Source organism: Phacochoerus africanus, chromosome 1, assembly GCF_016906955.1.
Source record: "Phacochoerus africanus isolate WHEZ1 chromosome 1, ROS_Pafr_v1, whole genome shotgun sequence".
NCBI classification, from domain to species: Eukaryota; Metazoa; Chordata; class Mammalia; order Artiodactyla; family Suidae; genus Phacochoerus; species Phacochoerus africanus.
This window is the reverse complement of record NC_062544.1, coordinates 282,877,006-282,894,212: the sequence shown is the minus strand read 5'-3', so window position 1 is coordinate 282,894,212 and position 17,207 is coordinate 282,877,006. Positions and strand designations below refer to the sequence as shown.

The 17,207-nt window shown below is 49.9% G+C and overlaps 1 protein-coding gene across 2 annotated transcripts in view; it reads left to right on the top strand.

Annotated features, from left to right (window-relative positions):
• The first annotated feature begins 10,052 nt into the window (after window positions 1–10,052).
• The window catches only part of BRWD1 (bromodomain and WD repeat domain containing 1), a 120,134-nt gene continuing 112,979 nt past the window's right edge, over window positions 10,053–17,207 (top strand). The window contains exons 1-4 of one of the 2 annotated variants that reach the window (XM_047796669.1): window positions 10,053–10,241; window positions 10,343–10,401; window positions 10,541–10,570; window positions 10,749–10,808. In XM_047796669.1, coding sequence (XP_047652625.1) covers window positions 10,193–10,241; window positions 10,343–10,401; window positions 10,541–10,570; window positions 10,749–10,808 — 198 coding nt within the window. In that variant the 5' untranslated portion in view covers window positions 10,053–10,192. The remainder of the gene's footprint in view (window positions 10,242–10,342; window positions 10,402–10,540; window positions 10,571–10,748; window positions 10,809–17,207) is intronic. The other variant, XM_047796677.1, reaches the window with a different exon arrangement.

Genomic DNA, 17,207 nt, shown 5'->3' with positions numbered 1-17,207 from the left:
GCTGCAGGTGTTAGTCTACACCACAGCCACAGCCACAGCCACGTCAGATCCGAGCTGTGTCTGCGACCTACACCACAGCTCATGGCAACGCTGGATCCTTGGCCCACTGATTGAGGCCAGGGATTGAACCCGCATCCTCATGGATGCTAGTCGGGAACGCCACTTGGTGAAAATTCTTGTACTGCCTATGGCCGCATTGATTTTGTTTTGTTGTCTCCTGTGCGAGTAGCACAAATGCACTGAGTGATCGGTATGCTGGTCTCTGCTCTCTTAAAGGCCTGGGAACCAAACCAACCCCTGTCTAACCCCACACAAAGCCCAGTTCTTCCGAGGTCAGGCTGGGGCCTGTGGGGAGGAGGTTGATCAAGTCTTTCCCTCTCATGGAGCCGGAAAGATCTGCTGGGCGCAGGAACCACATCCACGAGGCCTCGCCTTGACAAGGATTGGCCTGAGCCCAGGGTGCCCATTCTAGCTGTTGAGAACCCCCTCTCCCCTGCCCGGGCACTTCTGGGCTGCTCTGTCTTAGCCTCCCGAGACTGCTTGGCCTGAACAAATAATTCCTTATGCCATCTAGCCTGGATCCCCGGGGGATGGACTCAGCGTTGATAAAGTACGCCTCATGGCAAGGTCCTCCATGCATGCACTTTTCTTGAGGGGGGAAGTGGCTGGTAAAAGACAAGATTAAAGATTCTGGGGTTTTTTTTTGGCTTTTTTTTTTTTCCAGGGCTACGCATGAGGCATATGGAAGTTCCCAGGCTAAGGGTCGAATCAGAGCTGCAGCTGCCAGCTTACACCATAGTCATGGCAGTGCAGGATCCCAGCCACATCTGTGACCGGTGCCACAGCTCAGGGCAAATCCAGATCCTTAACTCACTGAGCAAGGCCAGGGATTGAACCCACATCTTCATGGACGTTAGTTGGGTTCGTTAATGCTGAGCCACAACAGGAACACAAAATCATGGGGGCTTTTTTTTTTTTTTTTAATTAAGATGATTTTGTATTAAGGAGTTCTCTGGTGGTCAAATGGTCAGGATTCAGCACTTTCACCATTGTAGCCCTGGTTTAATTCCTGGTCTGGGAATTGAGGTCCCACATCAAGCCACTGAATGCCGCAACCAAAAAAGAAGAAAAAAGGGAGCATTCTTGTGGTTCAGCAGGTTAAGGATCCAGCATTGTCAGGGCAGAGGCTTGGGTCGTTGTGGCAGCTCGGGTTCCATCCCTTGCCTTAGAACTTCTGCATAGTGTAGGTGCTGCTAAAAAAGAAAAGAAAAAAAAAAAAAGACTTTGTGTTAAACGGTGGGTTTTTCTACCCTTTTCTAGGCCAGACTTGCCCAGAAGTGAAAAGGAGGGACCAGGAGGCTTTCTCCAGGTTGTAAACAGGGGAGTTATCGCTGCCATTATCACAGAAAACGGGACGTCTTGCTGCAGGGGCAGCTTACCCTTCACCACTGCCTGCGGTTTCAGGCGGGGAGACTTCCCCAGCGAGGTGACTCAGGGACTTCGGAGCGCTTCGTCCCAAGCCTCCCACCTAGCTTTTCTTGTCACCCTTTGTCCTTTCTGCTTTACAGACTGCCTCTTGGGCCCGGGGGTGGTTCCCTTTCCTCCCAGCAGCTCCGGATGAGAGAAGCCAGAGGAGAGCCCAGCAGGCTGCACCTGCTCGAGGGAGAGGCTGGGGACCCAGGCGTGTGCCTCCTTCTGCTGCAGCTCAGGCTGGAAGCTGCTGGCAGTTAGTCGGGGAGAGGCCTGCTGGGCTCCAAGGGCACAGGGCCCTGTGTGGCTGGGTGGGAGGCGGAGGCCACACCGCGCCCGTGGGAAGGACAGGACAGAACATCTTGTCCCGAGCTCTCCGGTCTTCTCCCTAGAGCAGCCCCCATCCCTGCTCTGAAAGTGCTTCTCCATTCAACTTCGTCTCCCAGGAGTTCCCGTCGTGGTGCAGCGGAAACGAATCCAGCTGGGAACCATGAGGTTACAGGTTCGATCCCTGGCCTCGCCAGTGGGTTAAGGATCCGGCCTTGCTGTGAGCTGTGTGTAGGTTGCAGATGCTGCTCGGATTCTGCGTTGCTGTGGCTGTGGGGTAGGCGGGCACCTGTAGCTCCGATGGGACCCCTAGCCTGGGAACCTCCCTATGCCGCGGGTATGGCCCTAAAAAGACAAACCAAACAAACTTCTTCTTTTAAAACTCTACTTTCCTCTTGCCTTTGGGAGAAGCTGGGAGGCCCTTCCCCCGTGGGGTCACTGTGGCGGGAGGCTGTGGACAGGGACAAGTCCCTCCCAGCTCTACATCTGCTGGCCTTGACTTTGGGGCAGCACTGTCACTTGTGCGGGGGGCGGGCTGAGGGGTCAGTCCCCAGGTATGTGTTTTCGTGGGCTGTCCCTGAGTCTAACCACTGTACCATTCAAAAGATTTATAAGTGAATGATGAAAGCAGAACTCTCTCATATGAGCAGAACTATCTCATCGAGGAGATTTTTCATTAAACATCCACAAACATTTGCTGTGTCCTTCCCATGCGTCACGCTTCACCGTAGCTCTAGGGAGAGTTTAGAGAGGAAAACACATAACTCTCTGGCTGCCTTCGTAGAGTGGGATGGGACAGGCAATAAACAAAAGACATGAGCACATTGCATGGTAGGTTAGAAGGTCAAAAGTACTGAGAAGACAAAAACAGCACGAAGGGGAAAAGGGAATTGGGGGTGCAGAGCAAGGGTAATGTTTACTTTTATTTCCGGGCGTCAGGGAAGGTCTCACTGAAAATGAAACATTTGAGGCAAGACGCAAAGGAAGGGAGGGACTGAGCCCTGCTGTTCCCTGGGGAAGAGGGTTCCTGGGAGAAGGAATGGCAAGTGCAAAGGTCCTGGGGCAGCAGCGTGCCTGGCACTTTAAAGCAGCTGGTGTGGCCAGAGCAGAGTGGGAGGAGGGGAGAAGAGTGGGGCAAGAGGTCAGAGAAGGACCAGGGGCAGGGCCAGCGCCTCTGGACCTCGTGGGACTTGGGCTTCTCCTCTGGGTCAGATGGGAGCCATCCGAGCTTTTGGAGAGGAGGGAGGGCCTGACAGGTTTGAAGGATCCTTCAGCTGCTGCTGAGAATAGGCGATAACAGGATGAAGACAGAGGAGGAAGACAGAAGGCTACTCTGCTCTTCCGGGCGAGAAGTGCTTTGACTAGAGACAAGACTCTGAAGATGCGCTCCTCAGGGCTTGCAACGGACTGCACGTGCGATAGACAAGACAGATGGTTCCCTGGGGGCTTAGTGGTTAAGGATTTGGTGTTCTCACTGCTGTGGCGTGGGTTCGATCCTTAGCCAGGTACTTGTGCATGCCTTGGGATTGGCCAAAACAAATAAAAAAGTAGGTGATGCTAAGACTCTTTTTTCCCCTTTTTTGGCTATACCCACAGCATGTGGAAGTTCCCGGCCAGGAATCGAACCCAAGCTGCATCTGCGGCAGTGCCAGATCTTTTTTTTTTTTTTTTTGTCTTTTTGCCTTTTCCAGGGCCGCTTGCCCGGCATATGGAGGTTCCCAGGCTAGGGGTCGAATTGGAACTGTAGCCACCAGCCTACCCCAGAGCCACAGCAACGCGGGATCCAAGCCACCTCTGCAACCTACACCACAGCTCACGGCAACGCCGGATCTTTAACCCACAGAGCAAGGCCAGGGATCTAACCTGCAACCTCATGGTTCCTAGTTGGATTCATTTCCACTACGCCATGACGGGAACTCCCGGGAATTTCTGATTCAAAGAATTTGAAAAGAAATTAATCTGGCCCAAAATGACTTAGGAAAGATTTTGTGAAGGGAGGAGTTTAGGGATCGAGGTGGGTCACTTTCCAAGCTAGAGGGCAGATGTACACAGACCTGGAAGAAATATGGGGGCAGAGGAGAGAGAGGCCCAGAGAGGGGAGGTGCTGGATTGCCACAGGGGATAAGAGCTAGGGAAGGAGTCACACAGAGTTTTTTGTGGCCACGGGACTTCTGGAAGAAAACAGAAGGCGTAAAATCCATTGGGATAGTCGAGGAGCATTATTATTGCTATCATTTACAAGGGAGTGGGTGGTTGACGAAAATCAACAAGGGACAGTGAGGCCCCCTGGGCCCCCCTCTAACGGCCCCCACCTTAGTGGAAGACAAGCCAAGACCTGAAGGGCCAGGGGAGGTGGGCTATCGAGACCCAGAGAGGGTCGCTGTGGGGAGAGAGGCTGTCCCTCAAGAACTGTGGCCTTCAGCAGAGGAACCCCAGCCACCACCAGCCCAGGAAGGTGGCTGGGAAAAGAGACATCCACCCCTTCCCTCTCCTGCTGGGGCCTCCTAGTGGGGGCCAGAGGGCAAGAGAGCCCTTTCCAGTTGGTGCAGTGGGAGGAGGCGGGTGGGGGACAGAATATCCCATGGGCTGTAGAAACAAGCAGAACGTTTAGGTGATGGGGAAATGGAAGGGCTTGAATAGACAACAGGCAAAGTTGTGCTTCGGGACACTGAAAAGTAATGGCAGGGAGTTCCCGTGGTGGCGCAGTGGTTAGCGAACCTGACTAGGAACCATGAGGTTGCAGGTTCAATCCCTGGCCTTGCTCAGTGGGTTAAGGATCCGGCGATGCCGTGAGCTGTGGTATAGGTTTCAGACGAGGCTCGGATCCCGCGTTGCTGTGTCTCTGGCGTAGGCCGGGGCTGCAGCTCCGATTAGACCCCTAGCCTGGGAGCCTCCATATGCTATGCAAGCGGCCCTGGAAAAGGCAAAAAGACAAAAAAAAAAAAAAAGAAAGAAAGAAAAGAAAAGAAAAAATAGAAAAATAACGGCAGGACTTCCTGGGTATGGAGTCAAGGAGGCTCTTCAGAGATGAGGGAATGGAGAGAAAAGAAACCATTTTTAGGAGATCGCATCACGTTGGGAGCTAGCTTTGTTCAAAGCGCTTTACAGGCATCACTCTGGACGGGTCAGCTACTGCATGAGCGTGAAAGAATACTCAGCGCTCGTCAGTGCCTTAGCAGAGTGCCTGGCACAGCGAAGCGTTCGACATGTGTTATCTATTAGTTCTTATCCTCATTTTAAAGATGATAAAAAACCCAAAACCAAACACTGAGCCACAGAGAGGTTGCTCAACTAGTAAGTGGTGTTCAAACATAGGTACCTTCTGATTCTGGCTCCCACGTCCCCAAGGTCATGTCCAACCTCGCTGTGTTTTCTGCAACGCCCTGAGAAACATTTCAAAGGAAGAACTGGTAAGTCTTGGAGACAGACATGGGCCAGTGTCTGCAATGTGGGAACACGCAGGGACAGACGCCAACGTCGAGGGAGAGGAAGCGATAAATGTGGAAACAATTTGCTGAGGGAGGCAGGGCCACGTTGCATTAAGGGGACAGCTGGCTGGGTGAGACTTAGAGGGGTGAGGACACCGAGGGAAAGAGGACACTGCCAGGAGGTGGAGGAGGGGCCTTGGGAATTAGATGCAAGGTCTGCTAGTGACTAGGTGCTGATCAAAACGTTAGGTACCTTCAAAGTCCTCTGGAAAGCTATCAAGATGATAGGTCTTCTATTTCCAGGGCACTTATCTCATAGAAGCCCAGGGTTTACCACACGGTGGCCGCTCTAGAAAAATTCAATTTTTTAAAAACCCTTCATGGCCAAAACCGCAGCATAAAGAAGTTCCGTGCCAGGGACTGAATCCGAGCCACACTCCACAGCCGGGGCAACGCCGGGTCCTTCAACCCACTGCGCCAGGCCTGGGATCCAACCCAAACCTCGGCAGTGACCTGAGCTGCTGCAGCCAGATCCTTAGCCCACTGCTCCACAGCGGGAACTCTGAGAAAGGCAATTTTTGTTGAATGAAATGATGCAGGGTTTCGGGCGCACGTGAATTCACTTCCACGTACTGATGCAGATTTTTCATAGTTTCTCCTGTTTTCCGTAGTCCAACACCGACTACTTTCCTAAGTCGCTCAGGACAAGACTGACACTGTGCCTGCATCAATAGTGCCTGCAGCTGAAACTAAATTCAGTTCACAATGGATGTTTGCATTATTGTATTGGTATTAGAATCGGAATGATGTGGGAATGCCGTGGTGGCCCAGCACTTAGGACCACTGTGGCCCGGGTTCAGTCCCTGGCGTGGGAAATGTCCCACGTCAAGCCGCTCTACACCTTGCCTCCACCCTGCCCCCCGCCAAAAAAAAAAAAAGCGGGATTTGAATGATGTATATAATTTTCTTTGCATCATCTCCACTGCTAACCACTGACTTCATTTTTCACTCTTTCAAAACTAACCCTAATCTTTAATCCTCATCTTGGATCTCTCTCCTATGCGAATTGTTGGGAACAGATTGGTTTCCTCACCATTTTCCCGATATACTCTTCACACTTAATGCCTAGCAACTCCTAAATAGTGACTTGAAAGGTTCCACTGAATTCTTTTTTTTTTTTTGGTCTTTTTGTGTTTTTAAGGCCGCACCTGCGGCATATGGAGGTTCCCAGGAGAGAGGCTGAATTGGAGCTGTAGCCGATGGCCTACGCCAGAGGCACAGCAATGCTGGATCCTTAACCCACTGAGTGAGGCCAGGGATTGAACCCGCAACCTCATGGTTCCTAGTCGAGAATTTGTTTCTGCTGCACCACAATGGGAACTCCTGAATTCTTTTTTAAAGATGTTTCATCAGTAGTCAAATTTTTAACTTTCTAAGCCTCAGTTTCCTCACCCTTAAAGAGAATAAATAGTTCAGGCTTGCTGGTGGTAGGAAAAGATTATGCAAATCATGCATTTTCTTTTTCTTTTTTTTTAACCTTTTTAGGGCTGCACCCGTGGCACATGGAAGTTCCCAGCCTAGGGGTCAAATCAGAGCTACAGCTGTTCGGGATCCAAGCCACGTCTGTGACCTACACAACAGCTCATGGCAACGCCAGATCCTTAACCCACTGAGGGAGGCCAGGGATTGAATCTGCGTCCCCATGTTTACTAGTCAGATTTGTTTCTGCTGAGCCACGACGGGAAAATCATTTTCAAAGTTTGACCTTCTCACATGCTGTTTGTGTGATTGTGTCGAATCCCCTGGTTTCCGGGCCCTGATTTCCTCCTTCATAAAATGAGGGAGGGCCTAAGAAGTTTGCAGGGTGCGGGCTCAGCCTCAGGTCGTACTGTCCCAAGTGGGCTGGAAGCCTGGCCATGTGCCCTTGGGCCCTTCTCAATCTGGGCCTCAGGTTTCCAGCTGTGAAGTGAGCGTGCTGATAGCACCTGACTGTCGGGACAGTCGGTGATGTTTATCCAGGAGAGGGGCTGCTTGCCAAGGACAAAAACGCTAAAGTTCTCTTTTAGCGGAGGTGGGTGACAGCATTACAGCTGATGTTACCAGCCCTTAAGATTTCCAACCTTGCTTACTAAGAAACTTTTTGATAATTTAGGGCGCCACGGTGGTTCTTTCCAATGGCCCCAAGCAACACCTTAGTGTGTGCATCTGGAATGGCTCGGATTCAGCTGTGTGCGGGCAGGGTTCTTGCCTTGTTGGGAGACCCCTTTGGGCAGGTCCCAACTTGGGAGCTGCTGCTGGATAGTATTTCCCCCTTTCCTCCTCTTCACTGGCCTGAGTGGGAGTCAAATCTAGGTCCCCGCCACTTGAGAGCTGAAGGGGGATGATACTCCGCCTCTTGTCAGAGATGCTTGTGTCTCTATTCCAAATCTCAGAACGTGTTTGTCACGGACGACAGAGTAAGTTGTGAAGGAACTAGGGCTTGTGCAAAGGAAAACTCCCGTCATCTTCTCTGACCTCTTGCAATGGTTACCAGCACTTGGGGCTACAAAACGGTATTGCTTTTATGATATTGCTACAAAACGAAATATGCAATTTCTGGGTCAATCTTTGAAAGGTTAAATTCTCTCTTTAGGTCCTTGCTATTTGCTAACTCTGGTAATCTTGTATTATCAGATCAAACTGTCCCACAGGAATATACGGGCTGTACCTTCAAGTAATCAAGTCGTTCCAAGCAGTTATCCATCTTAGCAATCTAGCTACAGTCTGCATGGCCTATCTCACTAGGTGACACAACCGTGACATACTAAGCCCGAACTTGAGATTTTGGGGACTCTTCCTCTCCTTCCACTTCAACCTCATCTTAATGATTTAACCTCCTACACATTTCTGAACCTGTCTCCTCTCCATCCTTATAAACGATGGCCCTAATGCACCTTCCTCTGTTTCCTATTTTAGGGGTCTACTAAGTGGTTTTCCTGCCTCTTGGTCTTAACCCTCCCAAATCTATCCTGAAATGGAAAAAGAATCCTTTCCGGCTTAGAACCCTTTACTTGCTCCCAATTTTAACTCCCCCTCCCCCAATTTTAACTTGGACTTATTAAACTTGAGTTCCTTCAACTTGGAATATTGTTCATGTCTTGGCCCTTTCTTATTCATGTGCCTGGAATCCCTTTCCACACAGCGAATACTCAGAAATTCTAACATCTCCCCTTCCCACAGGCAGGTGGAATCTCCCTTCTGTTTCTGCCCTAAACCTTGTCCTTCTTTGCTTACACCTCCTAAAAGACAATGAAGTCTTGGATGGCAAAGCTGCAGCCTATTCCTTCATCCTTCACCCCCATCACTTGATGGTGTTTGCTGAATCAACAGATACAAGAACAGACGACTGAGGCACTTGTTCCAACATGTTTGAATTGTCCCTTCATAAATATACAGAAAAACTTTGGCTATGTGGTGTCGATAACTAAAAACTGGCAGGTATATGGCGCTTATATACGCTAAGAACACTTATTAACCCATTATGGTCCCCCTATGAAGTAGGCACACATATTACCTACAGCTTACACGTGAGGAAAATAGAAGCTCAGAGGTTGTGACGTGCTCAAAGTCACACTTTCAGCGGGTAAAGGCCCAGGGTTAGTCCCAACCCAGAGTCTGAGCTGAACCCAGATGTTCCATCTCTTGAAGCTCTGGAGGTTATTAGACTGCCTAGGAACTGGAATTACAACGTCTGCTCCATGAGGGTCCGGTTTTGCTCCCTGCTGTGCTTTAGGGCTCAGAATAGGGCAAACCGGATACGTTGGCTGAAGGAATGTGGTTAGTTTAGAAACCCGCCACGGGTATTAAGGGAATTTTGGGGGACCCTGGTCCACTGCTCCAACCTCAAATCCTACGACTGTTTCCCAAGAGAATCCCACTTGCCCATGGCTCCCCTCGGGCGTCCCCCAAGAGAGGTGGCCGCTGCGTGTCCGTTCTGCCCGCTTCCTCCCACCCCTCCTCGCACCCGGCTAGGTCGTCGCCGGCCCTGGGCTGCTCTCCGTCCTAGCCAGGTTTACATCCTCTGCGATGTTCTGCGTTTTCTTTAACCCTTTCTCGGGGGCTGCTGGCTCCGGCAGGACTGCGGCTCTGTCTCACGACTCTCCTTCTCCCGCATGCGGAATCCAGCTCTGCCCTCCGAGCCAGAGAGTCAGCGTCCGCGGACCCCCTGGCCTCCCCATCCCGCGGCATTCCTCATTCCTCCTCCCCTCCCGGCGGAAAGCTTCTCGGCCCGGCGTTCTCATCTGGGTGGCACGATCTCGGTTTTAAGGGTTTTCCGTCCTCGAAGCGAACCATCTTTCCCGGGGGGCAGACACACTGACCCCGGATGAGCGTCCGTGAATGTCCCTTCCGAGAGCCCGAAGCGGGCGACCCCGTCGCACCCGCTGCGGGTCCTGGGCCCCTGACGTCCCGGATGGAGACGCTGGGTTCCGGCCGGGGGAGCGAGGACCTGTCCCCGTCCCTGCCCCCACCGCGGCCCCCGCCCGACCTCCGCCCCCGGCGCCCGCCCCGCCGCGCAGCCGGGCCGCCGCCTCACAATGGCCGGGAGCCGCTTCACCGAGCGCAGGGATCCCGGCCACGCGCGCGCCCCTCCCCCACCGGCCGCCCGAGCCGGGCCCGGCCCCCAGCGCACACAGTGTCCTCTCTGTGCCCCCCGAGGGAGAGGAGAGGGAGGCGAGGCTCGCCCTTCCTGGCGGGGTCCGACCGTCGTTCGTCCGGCGGCACGGGCGGCGCCCACAGAGGGACTACTTTCTCTCCCCTGGAGGCACTACTTCGCGGAGGCGTCGGCGCTGGCGGCGCGCACGGCATGGCGGCGGCGGCGGCGGCGGCAGCGGCGGCGCGCCTGAGGTAGAGGAACGCCGGCCCGGTCAGGCCTCGGCGCGGCCTACACGCTTCGCTCGCCCGCTCCCGCCCCGGCCCCGCTCCCGGCCATGGCGGAGCCCTCGCCCGCCCGACGCCCGGTGCCCCTAATCGAGTCTGGTAAGACGCGCCGCCCGCGCCCTCCCCGCGGCGCCCCCGCCCCGGCCCCCTCCCCGCCACCCTCCCGCCCGCGCCTGACCCGACTCCCCGTCTCCCCGCAGAGCTGTACTTCCTCATCGCCCGGTACCTATCGGCCGGCCCGTGTCGGAGAGCCGCCCAGGTGAGTGCGGGCCCGCGGGCGGCGGCGGCCGCGCCCCGGGGGTCCCGGCCCCGCCGCCGCCTGGGGTCTCGGGAGGAGGGCGCCGGGCGGACCGGGGTGCGGCCCCCGCCCCCCTAACTGCGCGTCTCGTCGGCTGCAGGTGCTGGTGCAGGAGCTGGAGCAGTACCAGGTCTGTGCTTCGCGGCCTCGCCCACGCCCGTCCCGCCGCGTCCCGCCGCGTCCCCTCCCGGCCCTGCCCGGGGCCGCTCGTCCGGCTCCCCGCCCCGCGTCCCCGCCGCCCCCCCACCCCGTTGCGCCCCGCTACCCCCCGCTCGGTGGTCACTCGTGTGCATCTTGGGTCTTTGCAGCTGCTGCCGAAGAGGTTGGATTGGGAGGGCAACGAGCACAACAGGAGCTACGAGGAATTGGTGAGACTTTTGACATTTCCATCCCGGTGTTTCCGAGCACCCGCCCCCCGCCCCCTTTTCGGGGCTCCCGCCGGAGGGGCGAAGTGACCGAGCCGCGCGCAGAGGGGGCGGCCAGGCGGCCGAGGCATCCCTGGGACAGCGGGACCGCCTCCCGTAGACTTTGTTTTGCTTTGGGGAGGCCGGGTTTGTTTGGGTAGGAAACGGCCCTGGGGGGCGGCCGGGTGGAGGTGGGGGCGACCTGCGCCGCGGTTTGTGGCGGGGTGGGTCCCCAGGTGCTGCTGCCTATGGTGAGAGCCGGGGGCGCGCCAGCCATTCAGCGAGCTGCTCTCAGCCGTGTTTGTCCTGAACCCGACTTGTAACTCGACCTTTGATTGGTCTTCCTCCTTTTGCCCCGCCCAGATCTTCCAACCACTTGTTCCCTAGGAATAGAAGCGTTGGTGTTTGAAAGGTGGAGGAAGATTCCTCTCTAGCTTTTGGTTTATTTTGTTTTTTTCTTTTTTCCTCCGCGGAGTAATAAAAACCCTGCTGCTTTGAGACTGGCACTCCTGCAATACTTTCGCCATTCTAAACTGTTACACTTGTTGAATGCCTTGGGAAATTTTGATAAACTTTATATTGCTCTTGCTCTGCATAACTTAATATAGGCTCTATGTACTTTCTCTTTCTGGAGCACCGTTAACGGAGATTGCAGTTCTCTTTTCATTGTACTTGCTCGTCTTTTTTAGTTACTCTCACTATATATGCTTTTGTTTTATTCACTCATTTGTCCTTGGTGGAATAAAACCTTTTTAGGAGAGTATTTTTTTCCAATTTGTGTATTAGAACAAGAAATTCCTTTAGTTGTCAGGCCATATTAAGCTTCCTGTATGAGTAAAATAACTGAAAAAAGAGCTCTTGAATGATCTTTTACTACGGTTCTAACACCTGTAAGCAGAAGTTGGTAGAATATGAACATCATTCTTAAACAAGAGAACAAAAATAGGATTTGTTCTCTGAGAACAGTTAAGTATTAACACTTAAACTTGGGTCAATGTAACAAAAGAGTCTTTTCAATTGTCAGTTTTTTCTTTTTATAAGACAAAATTCTAACGAAAATTCATCACTGTAATTGCCAATTTAAATATTTGCTTTCCTAGAAGTTTTTTTTTTTTTTGAGGCAAACGCTTAAAAGTGAGTATTTTCTTTTTTTTCTTTTTTGTCTTTTTGCTATTTCTTGGGCCGCTCCCACGGCATATGGAGGTTCCCAGGCTAGGGGTCAGATCGGAGCTGTAGCCTCCGGCCTACGCCAGAGCCACAGCAACGTGGGATCCGAGCCGGGTCTGCGGCCTACACCACAGCTCACGGCAACGCCGGATCGTTAACCCACTGAGCAAGGGCAGGGATCGAACCCGCAACCTCCTGGTTCCTAGTCGGATTCGTTAACCACTGCGTCACGACGGGAACTCCAAAAGTGAATATTTTCAAGAAAGTTCTAAAAATTTTGCAGAGGAGTTCCCTTGGTGGCGCAGTGGTTAACGAATCCTACTAGCAACCATGAGGTTGTAGGTTTGATCCCTGACCTCCATCAGTGGGTTAAGGATCCGGTGTCGCCGTGAGCTGTGGTGTAGGTCGCAGACGCGGCTCGGATCCCGTGTTGCTGTGGCTCTGGCGAAGGCTGGCGGCTACAGCTCCGATTCGACCCCTAACCTGGGAACCTCCATATGCCGCGGAAGTGGTCCCAGAAAAGGCAAAAAGACCAAAATAAATAAATAAATAAATAAGTAAATAAATAAATAAATAAATAAAAATTTTGCAGAGTTTTTAACTGAAAGTTAAGGAAATGTTTAATTGCTCTATTTTTTTGTTTCTGTTGATAAGTGAAAATAGTGTTATCTGTGAAGCTGCAAAGCATTATTGAAATGACCTTGCGGTCATACTGGGGAGAAAGGTACTTACGTTATGAAGTAATAAGTATAACACTGTAATTAATGGCGAAGTTACTTTAAAAATAGGTTGATGTATTTTTTTGGCCTTTTCTTAAATTGCTTAAAACTCTACTTAAAATTCTGCTTTAGGAGTTCCTGCTGTGGCTCAGCAGGTTAAGAACCCCATGTAGGGAAGTTTCTGCTGTGGCTCAGTGGTAACAACCCGACTAGTTCGATCCCTGGCCTTGCTAAGTGGGTTGTGGATCCAGCGTTGCCGTGAGCTGTGGTGTAGGTCACAGACTCGGCTCGGATTCCACATTGCTGTGGCTGTGGTGTAGGCTGGTGGCTATAGCTCCAATTTGACCCCTAGCCTGGGAACTTCCATGTGCTGCAGGTACGGCTGTAAACAAACAAAACTGAAGTTATCCAGAACCTCTGTGATGCTGCTATGATGTGCCTATGACTTAAGTCATCTCATTGCCTGAATGATTGTCTGGTGGATATCCTCCTCCTCTTTTACCTCCCTCCCTCCTTTCCCAGCATTAAGTGCTAAAGGATGAGCTTCTGGTATAGAGAATCGTTCTTGTGTCAAGGGAATGTGAGTAGCTTCTAGTTCTCCAAGAAAGTCTCATTTTTTCTTTTTAGAAATATTTTATTATGAAGTGTTTCCAATGAGAATAATGTGATAAATCTCCACATACTATAAATAAGTTTATCAGTTTGCTACATTTATTTATTTTTTTGGTTATGCTTATAGCATATGGAAGTTCCCTGGTCAGGGGTCGAACCCATGCCACTGAACCACTGCAGTGACGATGCTGGATCCTTAACCTGCTGGGCCACTAGGAAACTCCCTATTTTTTAATAGTTAATTTAAATTGAGCTTCAGATAAGGTCCTTGAATTGTGTCAGCACAATTCAATTTCAGAATTACCTTAAATCTTCTTATCGTGTTGTGTTTTTTCCCTGTGCTGTTGATTTAACTGAAGAAATTGTGCTGTTCTGTAGAATGTTTTACCTGGTTTGTCTTTTTCCTTAGGATGTTATTTGTTTTCTTACATTTAATTCCTTTTTCTCAATAGCTCTCATTCTTGGATCAGAACTGTCTGGAGAGCTTTATAAAATCGCGAAGTTCCCATTGTGGCCCAGTGGAAATTAATCCAACTAGTAATACATACTACTATGAGGTTGTGGGTTTGCTCCCTGGCCTCGATCAGTGGGTTAAGGATCTGGAGGTGCTGTGGTGTAGGCTGGTAGCTGTAGCTCTGATCTGACCCCTAGTCTGGGGACCTCCATATGCTGCCGTAAAAAGTGGAGGGGAAAAAAAAAAATTCTGGATGCTCTGGCTCTGCCCCAGGCCACTTAAGTCTCTGTGGTGGGATTGGATATGACTCCTTTTTAAAGTCTTCCGGGTTATTCCAATATCACTGTTTATAAAGCTACAGTATATCCTAGACTTCTGACCATGCTGTTATTCCAACCTGTACTTTGAAAGCAAGAATATTTTTGAGGAGTTCTTGAAGTGATGCAGCAGAAACGAATCCAACTAGAAACCATGAGGTTTCGGGTTCTATCTCTGGCCTTACTCAGTGGGTTAAGGATCTGGCATTGCTGTGAGCTATGGTGTAGGTTGCAGACACGTCTCGGATCTGATGTTGCATAGGTTGACACCTGTAGCTCCTAGCCTGGGAACCTCCACATGCCTCAGGTGCGGCCCTAAAAAGCAAACAAAAAAGTATTTTTGGTACTTCTTAAGAGTTGAGACTAGCTAACTCTCAATACCTAACACCTGCATTAGCAGTTGAACTGTGAATTTAATTGGAATTTTCATGATTTGTAGGTGGTGAAAAAAGGGGAAGAATGAAATAGAACTATATAGAACTGGATATGGGACTTGGGAAGGACTGGATTTGTAAAGCAGGGATGTTTTTAAAAAGGGGAAAGAGATTGGATATACTTTGTAATTGAGTAACATGGTAAGTTTTTGTAGGTCAATCACTTCCTTAACCTAAAAAAAAAATCAGAAGATTTTAATTTTTTTTAATTTTTAATTTTTTTTTTTTTTTTTTTGCTTTTTAGGGCCACACCTGCAGCATATGGAGGTTCCCAGGCAAGGGGTTAAATCGGAGCTGTAGCTACTGGCCTATACCACAGCCACAGCAACACAGGATCTGAGCTGCGTCTGAGACCTACAGCATAGCTCACAGCAATGCCGGATCCTTAACCCACTGAGTAAGGCCAGGGATCAAACCTGTGTCCTCATGGATGCTAGTTAGATTTGTTAACCGCTGAGCTATGACGGGAACTCCAAAATCAGAAGATTTTTATATTATAGTCTGTCGCTAGAGGATTTATTGTCATTTAGTTTTTTTTTTTTTTTTTTAATAAAAAGGCTTACTGTTGGAGTAAGCCTTTTGTGTAAGGGAAAGCCTTAAAAATTGCTTGTGTTGAAATCAGTATTTGGTTTATTAGAATTGTAAGTGGTGGTTTTTCTTTTTCTTGGCCATGCCTGTGGCATGTGGAAATTCCTGGGCCAGGGATCTAACCCATACCACTGAAGCTACCTGAGCTACTGCAGTGGCAATATTGGGTTTTTAATGTGCTCCACCACAGGGAGCTTCCAAGTGGTCATTTTTCTTAAAATTTTAGGTTCATTTACAAATCTCATAAATATAGTTTATATAGGAACAAGTGTAATTGTTTTTTACATTTTGACTAGTGTTTAATTTGTTGCGAGACTTTAATGTTAAAATATTTAATACTGTATATATATATAAAATATAATTTTTAGTTTTATGGTTGAACCAGTGGCATGTGGAAGTTACCGGGCCAGGGATTGAATCTGAGCCACAGCTGTGACCTACGCCACAGCTATAGCAATGCTGATCCTTTAACTCATTGAGGGAACTTTATCGCTTAATATTATTAATTAAATGTTTGTTGGGATTTCACAGTGTATTTACAAATAGATGATGATTTTACTCACCTCAAGGTGGCAGACTTAGATCTAAGCATAATCTTTTTAAGAATTTAATGAGTTAGAGTGCTGTTTCTGTTCATAAATGTACATAGCAAAACTGAGGGGATAATACAGAGATTTCTCATATACCCTTGCACCCATAAATGCGTAATTTCTCTTGTTATCAACATCTTCCAGAGTTTTCTGGTGGCTCAGCAGGTTAAGAATCTGGTGTTACCACTGCTGTGGCATGGGTTTGATTCATGGCCTGGGGGTGGAGCCATGCCACCGGTGTGGCTCAGAGCGCTAAGAACTCGACATTGTGTCTGTGGGTTTGATCCTTGGACTTTCTCAGTGGGTTAAGGATCCGGCATTGCTGCAAGCTCTGATCCGTCGTGACTGGCGTAGGCCTCAGCGGCAGCTCCAGTTCAACCCCTAGCCACCGGAACTTCCGCATGCTGCAGGTTTTGGCCTTAAATAGAAAAACAATGAAACAAAACCCTCTCGTACCAGAATGGCATTTGTTACAATTGACCACCATATTGACATATGTTCTCACCCAGAGTCCATAGTTGACATATTCTCTTACATTTTCTTTAGGTATTCTTTTTTTTTTTTTTTTTGCCTTTTTGCCTTTTCTAGGGCCGATCCCGCGGCATGTGGAGGTTCCTAGGCTAGGGGTCTAATCGGAGCTGTAGCTGCTGGCCTATGCCAGAGCCACAGTAATGCCAGATCCAAGCCGCGTCTGCCATCAATACCACAGCTCACGGCAATGCCGGATCCATAACCCACTGAGCAAGGCCAGAGATCGAACCCGCAACCTCATGCTTCCTAGTCGGATTCGTTAACCACTGAGCCACGACGGGAACTCCAACTTTAGCTATTTTTGATGTTGGAAATTCTGAGGGTTTGGACTAATGTACAGTGACAGGTATCCCCCAATAATTACAGAGTAATTTTACTACCCCAGAAGTTCTCTGTGCTCTGCCTAATTATTCCTACCCCCCTCTTTCCCTGTCACTGATCGTTTTGCTCTTTTTATGGTTTTGCCTTTTTCAGAATTTGAGCCTTTTTTAAAACTTAGCAAATGCTCGAGTTCTTGCTGTGGTGCAGTGGGATTGACGGTGTCTCTGCAGTGCCAGGACACAGGTTCAGTCCCTGGCCCAGTGCAGGGTATTTAAAGATCTAGTGTTGCCAAAGCTGCGGCATAGGTCACAACTGCAGCTTGGATCTGATCCCTTGCCTGGGAACTCCATATCCGAGGGGTAGCAAAAAAAAAAGAAAAATTAGGAAATGTTCTTTTCTTCGTAATACCTCTTACCTTAAAGTCCAGCATTGCCTTATGCTGCTGTAGCCACCCCAGCTTTCTTTTGGTTAGGGGTGGCATAGTATGTCCCTTTTATCTTTCTACCTTTGGTCTTCCTGTGGTCTCATTTCTAAAGTGTGTCTCCTGAAACAGCATGTAGTTTTTTATTAATCACTCTTTTAGTTGGAATGTTTAAACTGTTGGTATTTTATGTAATTACTGAAACATAA